The 14,177-nt window shown below is 42.0% G+C and overlaps 1 protein-coding gene and 1 long non-coding RNA gene across 2 annotated transcripts in view; one reads left to right on the top strand and one right to left on the bottom strand.

Annotated features, from left to right (window-relative positions):
• Nucleotides 1–4,708, top strand: part of HSPA9 (heat shock protein family A (Hsp70) member 9) — a 21,638-nt gene extending 16,930 nt beyond the window's left edge. Inside the window, exon 17 of the mRNA XM_025432165.3 lies at nucleotides 33–4,708. Within this exon, the coding sequence (XP_025287950.1) occupies nucleotides 33–110 (78 nt within the window). The 3' untranslated portion in view covers nucleotides 111–4,708. The remainder of the gene's footprint in view (nucleotides 1–32) is intronic.
• LOC125752156 (uncharacterized) lies at nucleotides 729–14,177 on the bottom strand. The gene is made up of 2 exons (XR_007400984.1): nucleotides 13,878–14,177; nucleotides 729–7,746 (listed from the first exon to the last, which is right to left on the bottom strand). It is a non-coding gene; the product is annotated as an uncharacterized LOC125752156 (long non-coding RNA).

Raw genomic sequence — 14,177 nt, 5'->3', positions numbered from 1 at the left:
ATTAAATGAGTTGCTCTCAAATATTTTAACAGATGGCATCTGAGCGAGAAGGCTCTGGAAGTTCTGGCAGTGGGGAACAAAAGGAAGATCAAAAGGAGGAAAAACAGTAATGCCAAACTTTGGAGTCGAAATATGATGCTTGGGAGTGAAGGGACTTCTGAGCAGAAATGGGCAAACTTCAATCTTTTACTGTGTTTTTGCAGTATTCTATATATAATTTCCTTAATATGTAAATTTAGTGACCATAAGCTAATGATCATTTAATGAGAATTTCAACCGTACAAAATTCAGAGTACTCTGTAGTCATTTATCATTTGCATGTAAAGGGAGGGGAAGATTTGTTGATCATTATAAAAACAATGTTTTGTGCTTTAGTAGCTGTATTTTCAAGAGGTGAAACCATACCATTTCTGAGAACGATGAAGGTAGTCGGCCACACACCAGGAATGAGACCATATGGGGATGAGATCTTCTAGTGAATTAAGAACTACTACACCAGCCTATGTGTACATGGGATTCTTCATGAAACAGGCCTTACAAGGCAAGCCAGCAGTGCCATGTTGGAGGGTAGGGCAGGAGTAGCTAGATCAACAGAAAAATAGCTGTTACGTACAGCTTTGTATTTTTAAAGGTAATAGGGCTCCCTGACTTTCCTAAGGCATATTTTTCTAGCTGCCTTCTGGCCTGTGTCTGGCTTCCTTGTTGATGGCTTTTTTTGATCATTTTGGTTTTTTGTTTTTTTGTTTTTTTTTTTTTTAATAAATCTGAAAAAGTATCTTGATCTCTTGTTTGTGAGAAGTGAGGCTCTGAGATTTAGCTTCAGGAATAGGACATGAATACTTCCCCAAGTTCTCTGACCTAAAGCCATTCGAGTGGAATACAGGATTTTCTAACATCAGCTGAAAATACAAATTCAGGATTTGGAAGGGCTGGTTGATGAAATAATATGCATTAATTACCAAGAACAAGTCCATCAGGAACTGATGCTTCCAACATTTCTCCTGTTTAATCTTGAGTGAGTTGCCTTGTCCCATATCCTGTCATGTAGTTGCAATTACATGCGGACACCTTCAGAAGAAGGGTGAATATCTTTCCTATTTATTTAAATGTGAAGAATTCTTTCCAAAAGTTTTCCAGCAGATCCCCCCCCCCCCTTTTCATGGATTACTGCCATATACTGTGCTCAAAGGAATCTACTGTTCAAGAACATGGGCTTAGATCCTGTTAGATGTAATGCCTCCTTTTATTTTGTGATATCTAGAAATTGCTGTACAATTAAGTCAGTATAGTTAGTGCTTTAATGTGAAGGAGATTGTTTACACAGTAATTACATTCCTGGAAACTTTAAGTGTTCCTTAACACCCATGTAAACACTTGTGGAGATTCCTATGAAAAATAAATCCTAGGCTCAAATTTTCAGCTACATGAATACTTGGGAACCTTGTGGGATGCACAGTAACTCTTTGTAAAAGATTATTTTTTGACATATTGTAGCATCTTTTGTCAGCCTTTCCCCAAATGCCTCTAGAGTATCCTAATCATTGTGATAATAAGCACCCCCGCCTCCAAGGACTTCTAAAGCACCCCAGTTATAAACCAGTGCCTTTTTATTACAGATTCATCCTTGCTATCAGGTAAAACTGCTGCTTGGAAAGGTACTCAGATAACATCTCAAGCTACCCCATGTGTAGTGAACACATGGGACAGTATTTCAGTTACCTACCAGTAAAAATGATAGTGGTGCAGACAACCTTGAAAGACAAAGTTTTTTTATTTTTCAGATCCATTGTCCCTTCTGTAGTGACAACTGCTTGCTTGGGCACCAAAGGACTTCTTTACCTTGCTAAGAGGTCTTCCCAGTTAAATAAGCTGCTTATAGATGCCTAAACAAAGTCGTCAAATCTTAGTCATTGCCCCAAGTACACCCAGAACCATCCTCCTACCACTGAGTGTAATTTACTGGTTAGTAGTTTTCCCCATTTAAAATCACACCCTTGGGGCAGCCTGGGTGGCTCAGTTTAGCACCGCCTTTGGCCCATGGCATGATCCTGGAGACCCGGGATCTGGTCCCATGTCAGGCTCCCTGCATGGAGCCTGCTTCTGCCTCTCTGTCTCTCATGAATAAATAAAGTCTTTTTAAAAAATAAAGTCACACCCTTGCCACTGGTGATTTCCCACTGTAGTCCTCAAATCAAAAGTAATACGTGGCATTTCCAGGTGCCTGCGTGTCACTTAAGGCTCAGGTCATGATTTCAGGGTTGTAGGATCAAACCCTAAGCCCAGTAGGCTCTGCTCAGTGGGAAGTCTGCATGAGATCCCCTACCTCTGCCTACCATCTCCCCTTACACACATGCACACCCTGTCAAATATTTTATTTTTTTTTAAATTTTATTCATTTATCCATGAGAGACACAGAGAGAGAGAGACAGGCAGATGGAGAAGCAGGCTCCATGCAAGGAGCCTGATGTGGGACTCGATTCAGGGTCTCCAGGATCACACCCTGGGCTGCAGGCGGCGCTAAACCGCTGTGCCACCGGGGCCGCCCCCTGTCAAATCTTTTAAAAACCATGTGGCATCTGTCCTTTTAGGTAATAATAGTTTCTTTACTTTTTTAGGACACTGATTTTTGAGTATAGGCCATTTCATTTATAGAATGGCCCTTTGTATTCACCTGATGATTTCCTTGAGTTCGGAGTCCTGTACGTAGTATTGGTAGAAATACCACATAGGTGTTAGGTGTATCGATATATTCATTACCAGGGAGGATAAACTGCTATGCTCCACGCCTGTTCGTTATGAAACTACTTTTAATAAGTTTTTACGGTGGCTTGATTTTCAGTATAACATTTACACTAGAGATTCCATAGCAAGAAGGAACTTTAAGAATAAAAGTGAATTCTTATAGATGGCACATGAGATAGAATGAAGGGACGAGCCAGATTTTGGAAACTCAGATACCACCGTGACTGCTTTGTAAGAGCTATGTCTCCTCTAGTATCAGAACAACGAAACGGGTGAAAGCTTTAGATAGAGGAACTATAGGGTGACCTACATTAATCTGTACAGCATGGAGGTAATTTAGCAATTACAGAACCACTGAAACAGCCATTTCCATAGGTTAAAAAACACTGAATATCAACAATTTGATATGGTTAAGCCTAATACAATGTACCATCCTCAAACCCATTTCTGCTGCAGCACAGTCAGGAAGCTGAAATTTGGGGGGAAGGGTGGAGAAGAGTCTTAAGCAGGCTCAAACACAGAACCCAATGCTGGCCTTGAGCTCATGACCCTGGGATCTTAGCTGAAATCAGAGTTGGATGCTTGACTGATGGCCACCCAGGTGCTCCAAGAAGCAGAAATTTTGACTCTAAAGAGAACTGGCAGCTGAATCAGCCTTTAATAATTATGAGCTTCAAGTTTGAGATCAGGCAACAGGAAAGGAACATTGCTACCTAGGACAAATGGGCTGGCTCAGTGGCAAAGCATACAACCATGATCTAGGGGTCATGAGTTTGAGCCCCACACTGGGTGTGGAGCCTAGTTAAAAATGAGAAAAAGTTCAACCTAAATCACAGGTTCTTTTTTTTTTTTTTAAATCACAGGTTCTTAAACAGGTTCGTTCTTGTACTCCTGACCCAACAGGTGGAGGTTTGAAGTAATAGGGAAACAGGGAGTCCACATGAGTGACTTCCGGGAGTCCATAAAACACTAATTCTAGAATTCAATATATTTCTGAAGAAATGGTCTGTTGCTTTTACTGATTTCTTGGGAACCTGACCAAAATGGGTTAAGACCATTGCTTTCCTCGATGGGAACTCATTCCACCTTTACTGGTCTAGCTTAATAAATTCAAGACCTACTCCTCTGGTCCATGTCCCCCTTGCATTTGCCAGTTCATCAATTTTGCTTTTGTATTTCTTAAGCATCCTTATCCATCTTCATTAAGCCTTAACCACACTGGCTGTGTACTCATAATTTTACTCTAATATTTCTAAAAGGATTATTATAAAAAAAATCATGATCACATAAAAAAACGTGAGCAACTCTTTAATAGCAACCAAATGTCCAAATTTACCCATTTCACAACTTTAAGAGCTTATTTTAAGTAATTTCTACACCCAATGTGGGGCTCAAACCCTGAGATCAAGATTCACATGCTGTACCTACTAAACCAGCTGGACGCCTGGTTCACAGCTTTTTGAAATGTTAAACCAGAAACCAAATAAAGGCTACATCCTATATTGGTTGATAGGTTCCTGAAGACTTTCAGACTATACGTTTCCTTGCTTCCTTTCCCCCCGCAACTTTGCTATTTATTTATAAAAATTTATTGTTTTAAAATAATATTCTAAAGAGGGAGGGATTACTCTATAATATTCTAGAGACGGAGAGCATCTCAAACAGCCTCCCCATTGAGCAAAGAGCCAGACACAGGGCTCAATCTCATGACCCGCAATTTATTTAAGAAACTGGCCCACCTGTCCTATAATATCCCACATAGTACATTTTACTGATTGCATCCCTGTGATGACATTTAACATGTTCTTCCATCCCCAACTGTGAACTGATTCAAGCTTCCTGACAAGAATAGGTGCTGCATATTTCCATCAGAGGGTACATAATTCTGGTTGGTTCTTACGTGATGTTAGCCACTGATGACTATTAACCTAGATCTCTAATTTCATTAAAAGTAATGTAGCCTGGAGGACAAGAGTGTCTCAGTTGTTTAATTGTCTGACTCTTCGTTTTGCCTCAGGTTATGATCTTGATCTCTCCCTTTCCCTCTCTCCCAGCTCTCGTGGGCGTGCTCTCTAAATAAAATCTTAAAAAGTAGGACTATCCTATCTTCACTTTTTAGTTGGGATACGTCTGTAGTGAGAAACTTGCCCTCATAAGAAGTACTTAGTTACCCTGAGGTACAGTTCATACAGGATTCTTTATGTATTGGTTTTAAGAATGAGTTGGTTTTGTATTATTCAAAGGTGAGACCAATGAGGTTTCTTAGGTGTCAGTGTGAGCTCACAGATTTTATGTGTTTCAATTCACTGTAGTTCATAATGATGCTGAAATTGTTCTATTTTTGGCCTGTGGAAGCTCTTCATGTTGACTCTTAAGTTCTTTTGATAGGACCTCAGTAGTCAAGAACAAGTCTCTTCAATAAATGATGTTGGGAGGGCAGCCCCAGTGGCGCAGCTGTTTAGCACCGCCTGCAACCCAGGGTGTGATCCTGGAGTCCCAGAATCGAGTCCCACGTCAGGCTCCCTGCATGGAGCCTACTTCTCCCTGTGTCTCTGCCTCTCTCTCTCTCTCTCTCTGAATAAATCTTAAAAAAAAAAAAAAAAAAACATGGTGTTGGGAAAATTGGATAGCCACATGCAAAAGAATGAAGAAACTGGGCAGCCTGGGTGGCTCAGCAGTTTAGCGCCGCCTTCAGCCCAGGGGTGATCCTGGAGCCCCAGGATCGAGTCCCAGGATTGAGTCCCAGGTTGGGCTCCCTGCATGGAGCCTGCTTCTCCCTCTGCCTGTGTCTCTGCCTCTCTCTCTCTCCTCTCTGTGTATTCTCATAAATACGTAAATAAAATCTTTAAGAAAAAAAAAATGAAACTGTACCACTATCTTACACCATACACAAAACGGATTAAAAACTTCTAAGAGCTGAAACCATAAAACTCCCAAAAGAAAATAAAGGCCTTAAGCTCCTTGACATCTGTCTTGGTGATTTTTGGATTTAACAACAAAAATACAACAGGAAAAAAGTGGGACCACATTAAACTGAAAAGCTTATGCACAGCAAAGAAAATAAAAAGGCAATCTAATGAATATAAAATAAGTAAAATATCTGAAAAGGGTTTTTCTTTTTTTAAAAGATTTTATATATTTACTCACGAGAGACACAGAGAAAGAGAGGCAGAGACATAGGCAGAGGGAGAAGCAGATTCCATGCAGGAAGCCTGATGTGGGACTCGATCCCAGGACCCCTGGGATCATGCCCTGAGCTGAAGGCAGATGCTCAACCACTGAGCCACCCAGGTGTCCCGAATAATAAAATCTTAAAAAAAAAAAAAAAGATTCTCTCCCCTTCTTGGAAAAAAAAAAAAAAGGACAAGATATATCAAGTGTTGGCAAGGATATGGAGAAATGGGAACATTGTGCACTGCTGATGGGAATGTAAATTGGTGCAGCCACCATGGAAAAGTGTGGAGGTTCCTCAACAAGTTAAAAACAAAAATACCATATAATCCATGGAATTCCACTTTGGGTTATTTACCCAAAGAAAATGAAAACACTAATTCAAAAAACTTGCAGGAGCACCTGGGTGGCTCAATTAAGTGTCCAACTCTGATTTTGCTCAGATTATGATTGCAGGGTCATGAGATGGAGCCGAGTCAACGCCGCACTGGGGTCAGGCTCTGCACTGGCACGGAACCTGCTTAAGATTCTCTCTCGCCGGGCAGCCCGGGTGGCTTAGCGGTTTAGGACCTGCCTTTGGCCCAGGGCGTGATCCTGGAGAACCAGGATCGAGTCCAGCATCGGGCTCCCTGCATGGGGCCTGCTTCTCCCTCTGCCTGTGTCTCTGTCTCTCTCTGTGCCCCTCATGAATGAATAAATAAAACCTTAAAAAAAAAAAAAAAAGATTCTCTCTCGCCCTCTGCCCCTCTCCACCCTGCCTGGCATATGTGCCACATGTGCACTCTTGAAAAAAGGCGGTGGGGGGGGGGGGGGGGGTGCATCCCATGTTCACTGCAGCATTACTGACAACAGCCAAAATATGAAAAAAAGTCTAGGCATCCACTGGTGGTGAATATAGAAGATCTGTGATGCATGAGCAAGAACACACCTATACTATATATATAAATAATAAAACACTCTATGGTCATAAAAGAATGAAATCTTCCCATTTGTAATAATAAGGATAGACCTCGAAGGCATTAGGCTAAATGAAATAAGAGAAAGTCAAATATATGATCTCACTTACATGTGGAATCTTTAAAAAAAAAAAAAAAATCACAAGCTCATACATACAGAGGACAGATTGCTGGTTGCCAGAGGCAGGGGTGGAAAAGGGGGGCATGGTGGGGGTGGATGAAAAAGGTTACAAGCTTCCTATTATAAAATAACTACATATTAGGGATGAAAAGCATGGTGACTATAGTTAAAATAATTTTTGTGTATTTGCAAGTTGCTGAGGGGCACCTGGATGGCTCAGAGTCTGCCTTTGGCTCAGTTCATGATCCCAGGGTCTTGGGATTGAGCTCCACATCTGGCTCCCTACTCCATAAGAAGCCTGCTTCTCCCTCTCCCTCTGTCTGCCTGCCATCCCCCTGCTTATGCTCTCTGTCAAATAAATAAAATCTTTTAGAAAATAAAAAATAAACTTGCTGAGAGTAAATCTTAAAGTTCTCACCACAAGAAAAAAAAATGGAAACAATGTACAGTGATATATGTTAACTAGACTTACTATGGTGATCATCTTCACAATATATATATTCAATCTTTATATTGTACATCTTAAAATAATACAATGTTTTATGTCAATTATATGTCAAAGTCTATTAAGATGTTACAAATACTTACATAGAAGGAAAAAAAAAAGGGGGGCAGCCAGGGTGGCTCAGTGGTTTAGCGCCGCCTTCAGCCCAGGGCCTGATCCTGGAGACCCGGGATCGAGTCCCACGTCAGGCTCCCCGCAGAGTCTGCTTCTTCCTCTGCCTGTGTCTGTGTCTTTCATGAATAAATAAAAATCTAAAAAAAAAAGAAGAAAAAATAAAAAGGCCCCAGTAGTCTTTGATAATTTCTTTTCTTAAACATATAAAAAGGTATTTCGGGCTCATCTTGATCATTTCTGCCTCAGTCTTGTAAACAGCTACTTCTCTTTTCATACAGTTACCTATTTAATATTCCTTTGTTCTTTTTCCCCTTAAAAGAGACCATAAGGACTGCACTACATCTAGTTTTTCACCACATTATAGAGAAAACTGGTATCCACTAAGTATTTATGGAATTGAACTAAAGGATTATCATTTGGGGACACCTGGGGGGCTCAGTGGTTGAGTATGTCTGCCTTCGGCTCAAGGTCCCAGGATTGAGTTCCATATTGGGCTCCCTGCATAGGGAGCCTGTGCTTCTCTTGTCTCTGCCTTTCTCTGTCTCTCATGAACAAGTAAATAAAATATTTTTAAAAATTATCATCTGTCTCACTATTCTACCAATGTCTACTGAGTCAAGAAAGGCACCACTGGAAACATTAAACACTTACTTATCTCCTCCCCAGATGATCCAAAGGGCAGGACTCAATCTCACCTTGCTAATTTTTCTTTGATGCTATAGGAAGATAGTGTATCAGCTAGTGAGTGCTCCTTTCAACAGGACTCTTTTAAGATTTTATTTATTCACAAGAGACACACAGAGACAGAGGCAGAGACACAATCAGAGGGAGAAGCAGGCTTCCCTGCGGGGAGCCCGAGGTGGAACTCAATCCCAGGACCCCAGGATCAGGACCCGAGCCAAAGGCGGATGCTCAACCACTGAGCCACCCAGGCGCCCCTCAACAGGAACTCAAAAAAATTCCAGAACAGAAAGAATGAGTGTTTTCTATGTGCATTTTTTCCCTAGAGTTGGGGTGTGATCCTGGAGACCCGGGATCGAGTCCCGCATTGGGCTCCCTGCGTGGAGCCTGCTTCTCCCTCTGTCTGTGTCTCTGCCTCTCTCTCTGTGTCTATGAATAAATAAATAAATAAAATCTTTAAAAAAAAAGAAAAAACAAAAACAAGATTACAAATTCACATACAGATGTTTGATCATTTAGAAAAGAAACTACTGTTCTTCCTTAGTTGTAGCACCCATCCCACTAAAGGGTTATATTATACCTCCTGTGTTCAAGTATAAATGGTACTTTATACTTGACCATTTCAAGTCACTTTCACACACTGTAATCCAGTTAAGCAACTGGATCTTACGCCAATTTACACAAACCTTTGAGCTTTAAATTACACCAGTATGTCTTCTTCATTGGCTTTTACTTACTGTAAGATTTCATTTATTTAAGGATGGAATCTATGGGATGGAACTGCATTCTTCAAATTCATCATTCTTAAGTACATCCAAGAACTTGAGGGCAGATTTTTTTTTTTAATTTTATTTATTTATTTATGATAGTCACAGAGAGAGAGAGAGAGGCAGAGACACAGGCAGAGGGAGAAGCAGGCTCCATGCACCGGGAGCCTGACGTGGGATTCGATCCAGGGTCTCCAGGATCGCGCCCTGGGCCAAAGGCAGGCGCCAAACCGCTGCGCCACCCAGGGATCCCTTGAGGGCAGATTAGACATGTTCTTTATTGATCTTCACCTACTTCATGAAGTGGTAAGCACTTACACACTTTTTTTTTTTTTTTTAAGATTTACTTATTTGAGAGAGTGCACGCACAAGACGAGGTGGGGGAGGGCAGAGGGAGAGAGGGACAAGCAGACCCTCCACTAATTGAGGAGCCCCACTCAACCTCACAACTCTGAGATCATGACCTGAGCCAAAATCAAGAGTCAGACGTTTAATCCCAACTGAGCCATCCAGACATCCCACTTCACAGATAGCCTAACTCAGAAATTATTTTTAACTATTTTTAGGCAATTTTTTTTCTTTTGAAATAAAATCCTTTTTAAAAAAAAAAGATATTTATTTAAGTATTTGACAGAGAGAGTGCAAGAGAGCACAAGTAGGGGGAACAGCAGAGGGAGAAGCAGGCTCCCCACTGAGCAGGGAGCCTGACATGCAGCTGGATCCCAGGACTCCAGGATCACAACCTGAACTGAAGCAGATACTTAACTGACTGAGGCACCCAGGAGCCCCTAAATAAATCTTACATGGAACTCTGATCGATCAAAGACAGGGAAAACACATAACTAAGAAGATACCCAGGAAAAAATAATTCATTATACTATAAATAGTTATCAGGATGTTTATTAGTTAGGGTAAATAAAAAGCCATGAACATAGAACTTGAGATCTCCAAATTTTAATATTGTACCCATCACAGTAGTTAGAAGCCAATAAACATTAAGGATATTCCAAGGGGAATCTTCCCTAAGTCCCAACCTTACCTGGGTTGGATGATACTTGTGCCCTCCTCAGACTACTCACCTAGGCAATAGCAAAAAAAAAAGACCTTCTCTCCTTAAGTTATTAAATATTTTTTTAAAGATTTTATTTATTTATTGAGAGACACAGAGTCACAGACAGAGTTGGAGAAGCAGGCTCCATGCAGGGAGCCCAACATGGGACTCGATCCCGGGTCTCCAGGATCACGCCCCGGACTGAAGGCGGTGCCAAACCGCCAAGCCACCGGGGCTGCCCTAAGCTATTAAATATTAAACATCATCAGGAAATTCCTGCTTTTCTATCTATAACCATGGGACCCTTGTATATAACAGACAACTCCAAGCTGGGCAAATTGACAATGTTTAACAGTAACAGAGAAGGAACAAACAGGGACAAGTATATCTAGTTAGAGACCCTTGTGATAGCTAAGACAAACACAATGTTGAGGCTTCAAAAAGTTTGCTGCAGCCCAAGAATAGTTTCCAAACCACATAAAAATCCTGCCACAAAGCAACAAGACACTTGTGATTGATATCATGGCCACAGTAAGTATAAAGGAGGCATTATCCAAGAACTATCAGATGCTGACCAGCCTAAGGCCCAATTTCTAGGCCCTAAACCACCACAATTGTTCCTTGGCACCCACACAACCCTCCCCACATAAATCCCCAATATTTTACCCTCTAGCTGTGAAAAGTTCCAAATTTCTAACACTTATTAACACACCAGCCACTGAAACAGGGAAAAAGATCCCACAGACCATTTTATTGGGTTCCTCTTTTCACCAGGAGAAAAAAATCCCTAGGAATTGTAATTTGGACCTGCTCTACCTTTAGGCTCTCAACTTCAATTTTTGCTAGAAGTAGTGTAACAGGTCAACAGATGGATACTGAAAACAGTGGAACAGGACAGAACATATTAGGAGAAACTAAAAAGAGAACTAACATCCACTATTGACATAGGTACTGCACACAACAGACAGCATCCCCATCTTTAAAAACACAGATTCTGCAAGATTTAAGTGACTTGCCCAACGTAAGGAGCAAAGTCAGGGTTCAATCCTAAGGCTTCCTAGCTCCAGAGATCTTTCCTTTAACAACCCCACTGACTTCCAGAAGAGTCAAAGGGTACAGCCTTTAGTAAGTCTTTCCACAACCATTCCTCCTCTGCTTTCTTCACCTTGGCTACTCTTAAAACTGGTCTGCACACTGGCAACCAATTATCTCATTCTGTACTTAATGGCATTGTGTTCTCAAGCTGCTATTGATATTTTCAACATCATCAAAACAATCCATTTCTCCTTCCCTCCCTGACCTGCACCACTAACTAGGAATATTATCTATATCTCAATATTTAACTTTATTATCTAACATTAAACCTGGAGAAGAAGTTCTGAGGTCAAGTACAAATCCTTCACTTTTCAGAAAAGGACCACCTTTGTCTAGAGAGGTTATATACTCTATTCTCATCATATGACATTTTGATAAAATCTGTATCACTCTTATGTCACAGGAGGTTCTTCCTGAACACAGATGGTCATGGTTGCATTTTCAAACCCTCTTCTTTGATGAAGGAAACAGCATCCCTATTCTATTATCCTCCAAACCCTTCTGCTAGAGCTCAATGCCAGGATTTGCCTCTAAGACACTGGTTTCCAATTCTAAATGCAGAGATGGTGAATTTACAGCAACTAGGCAAGTAAGCTTCCAGAGCTACAGTTAAACTACCTGGGACTAAAGTTTCTAAGAAACAAGCTACATATCTCAGTGATTACCAAGTTTGAAGGATTTAAAGGCTGACCAACAGCAATTCTGAGATGTCACCATCTTACTTCAGGGTGAATCACATATAAAAGCAAGCCTGTGAGTTGGTCTAGAAAGCCTATAAAGCATGAGACATGGACCTGAAGAAATCCTATAAACATAAAAACGAAGAGAGGTAGATCAAGGCAACCAACTGAAGAAAGTAGGAATTCGGGCAAGGGAAACAAAGCAGGGAAAAGCTTGGGACATAGTACACACCCAGTCAGTAACAGTGTTTATGATGATTTACCTTAAGAAAGTCCACTACTAAGCACAGAAAATGGCACACAGAAGTACAGTAACTATTACGTAATAAATGAACATATGCCATGAATTACAAAATGGTTCCTAAAGAAAAGATTCCACCCTGGGAATTAATTTGCTGGGGAAGAGACTTACCCATGTAGAAAATGCATCCTCACCTTATGGCAAAAGAAGTAATGGGGCTGCTGCATGATAAAATGCACTGGACAATGAACGTGGAGTCTAGAAGCCATAAACTAGCTGTGTGACTCTGAGTAAATCCCTTTCACCTTTCTTTGCCTCAGTTTCCCAATCGATTAAATGGGGATACCCCCATCTCCAAGGTGTGAGCAAAGTAGAGGTAAGATGGAAAAAGGAGTCAAAGTCCACACAAATCCAACTGCCTGACATCACCAATCTCAAACTTGACAGGCCCAAGAAAAAACTTTCGACCATCCCCCAAAACCTGCTCTTCATCTTTCCCCTCTCAGTAAATGTAACCATTTCATACTCTGGAAACAGTCTTGCTTTCTCTCTTTTTTTTTTTTTAATTTTTTTAAAGATGGTTTATTTATTTATTCATGAAAGACAGAGAGAGAGAGAGAGAGAGGCAGAGACACAGGCAGAAGGAGAAGCAGGCTCCATGCAGGGAGCCTGACGTGGGACTCGATCCCGCGTCTCCAGGATCACATCCTGGGCTGAAGGCAGCGCTAAACCGCTGAGCCACCCGGGCTGCCCCCAGTCTTGCTTTCTCCACACCCAATCCATCATCCAGTCCTATCCATTCTAACCCTCTGTGTATCACTGACCTCTGTCTGCACTATCCTCACCCTAGTCTAAGCTACAATTATCTCACATGAATGACTGCAGCCGCCAAAATGATCCCTAGGCTTCCACTTTTGCTCTTTCCAATCCAAACGGAACCATCTCCTTAAAAACATAACCATATCTTCATGTCATCTCCCTACTTCTTAAATCCTTTAAGCTGTCCAAGGTCAAGAGTAAGAGGCCAAACTCCTAAACCTGGCTTTCAAGGCCCTAAATGACTGTCCTCTGCTCCTCAAGCCACTTTACCCATTCCTGCTCTTGTTCAACACACTGGCTTTTTATGCACACTTTTTTTTTTTTTTTTAAAAACGTGTTATGCTCCTTCCTGATAAACCCCTACTCATTCTTTGGGTCTCATTCCAAAATTAGGCCCTCTTTTACTACAGTAATTACGCTTTTATGCAGCTAATTTATTATACAAAAGTATACAATCACAAGTGCCGTCGCAACGAAACTGAAAGTTCCACGGAGGTAAGCACCGTTATAGACAGTTCACCTCAGCATCCTCAGAGAAACCGGGTCTGCCATACAGTTTGGGCCCAAATATTTGAACAAATTCACACAGTCAACTAAAAACCCTAACTCAAAAAGATAAAGTTCTAATTTATACAGCTGCCCATATTGCTTCAACACCGTCCCACCTTCACTCTCAAAAGCTCAGACTAAACCTAAACCCTTGGTGACCTATTCAGGTACCTCAAGGTTTCCAACCTCCCGCAGCCCCCACTCTCCCCTCCCGCCCCCACAAGGTTCCAGGTCCAAACTGAACAATCCTAGCCCTGAGGAGAGACGAAACGCGCCTCCTTTGCCCCTGCGGGTGGCGGGGTCCCAGACCACCCGGGGAAAGTTTCCTGACCCAGACACCCATGCTGGGAGCCTGGCACAAGTCCGCGAACACTGACTGACGCACGTCGGCCGGAGCACGTCGTCAGCTATCAACCCACGAAGCTTGAGGCGTTTCTTCGAGACTTCGTAGGCGCAACTCAAACCGTGCGTCCCGGCCCGAGCGCCTCGCCGTGCGTCGTAGACTTCCAGATGCCCATTCCATTCACCAAAAACAGACCGAAAAGACGACGACGCCGGCGCCTCGCCCTTTAAAAAAACACCCCCATTGGAGGCTGGCGGGTAGCTGAATGAATCCTCGCGAGAGCCACCGGCTTCCGCCCGCTGCCTCCGCTCGGCTCGCCGGACCGGAAGGAAGGCGGTACTT

The sequence above is a fragment of the Canis lupus genome, chromosome 11, assembly GCF_003254725.2.
Source record: "Canis lupus dingo isolate Sandy chromosome 11, ASM325472v2, whole genome shotgun sequence".
In the NCBI taxonomy this organism is placed as follows: domain Eukaryota; kingdom Metazoa; phylum Chordata; class Mammalia; order Carnivora; family Canidae; genus Canis; species Canis lupus.
Note: the sequence above shows the minus strand (reverse complement) of the source record. Positions and strands in the feature narration are given on the sequence as shown.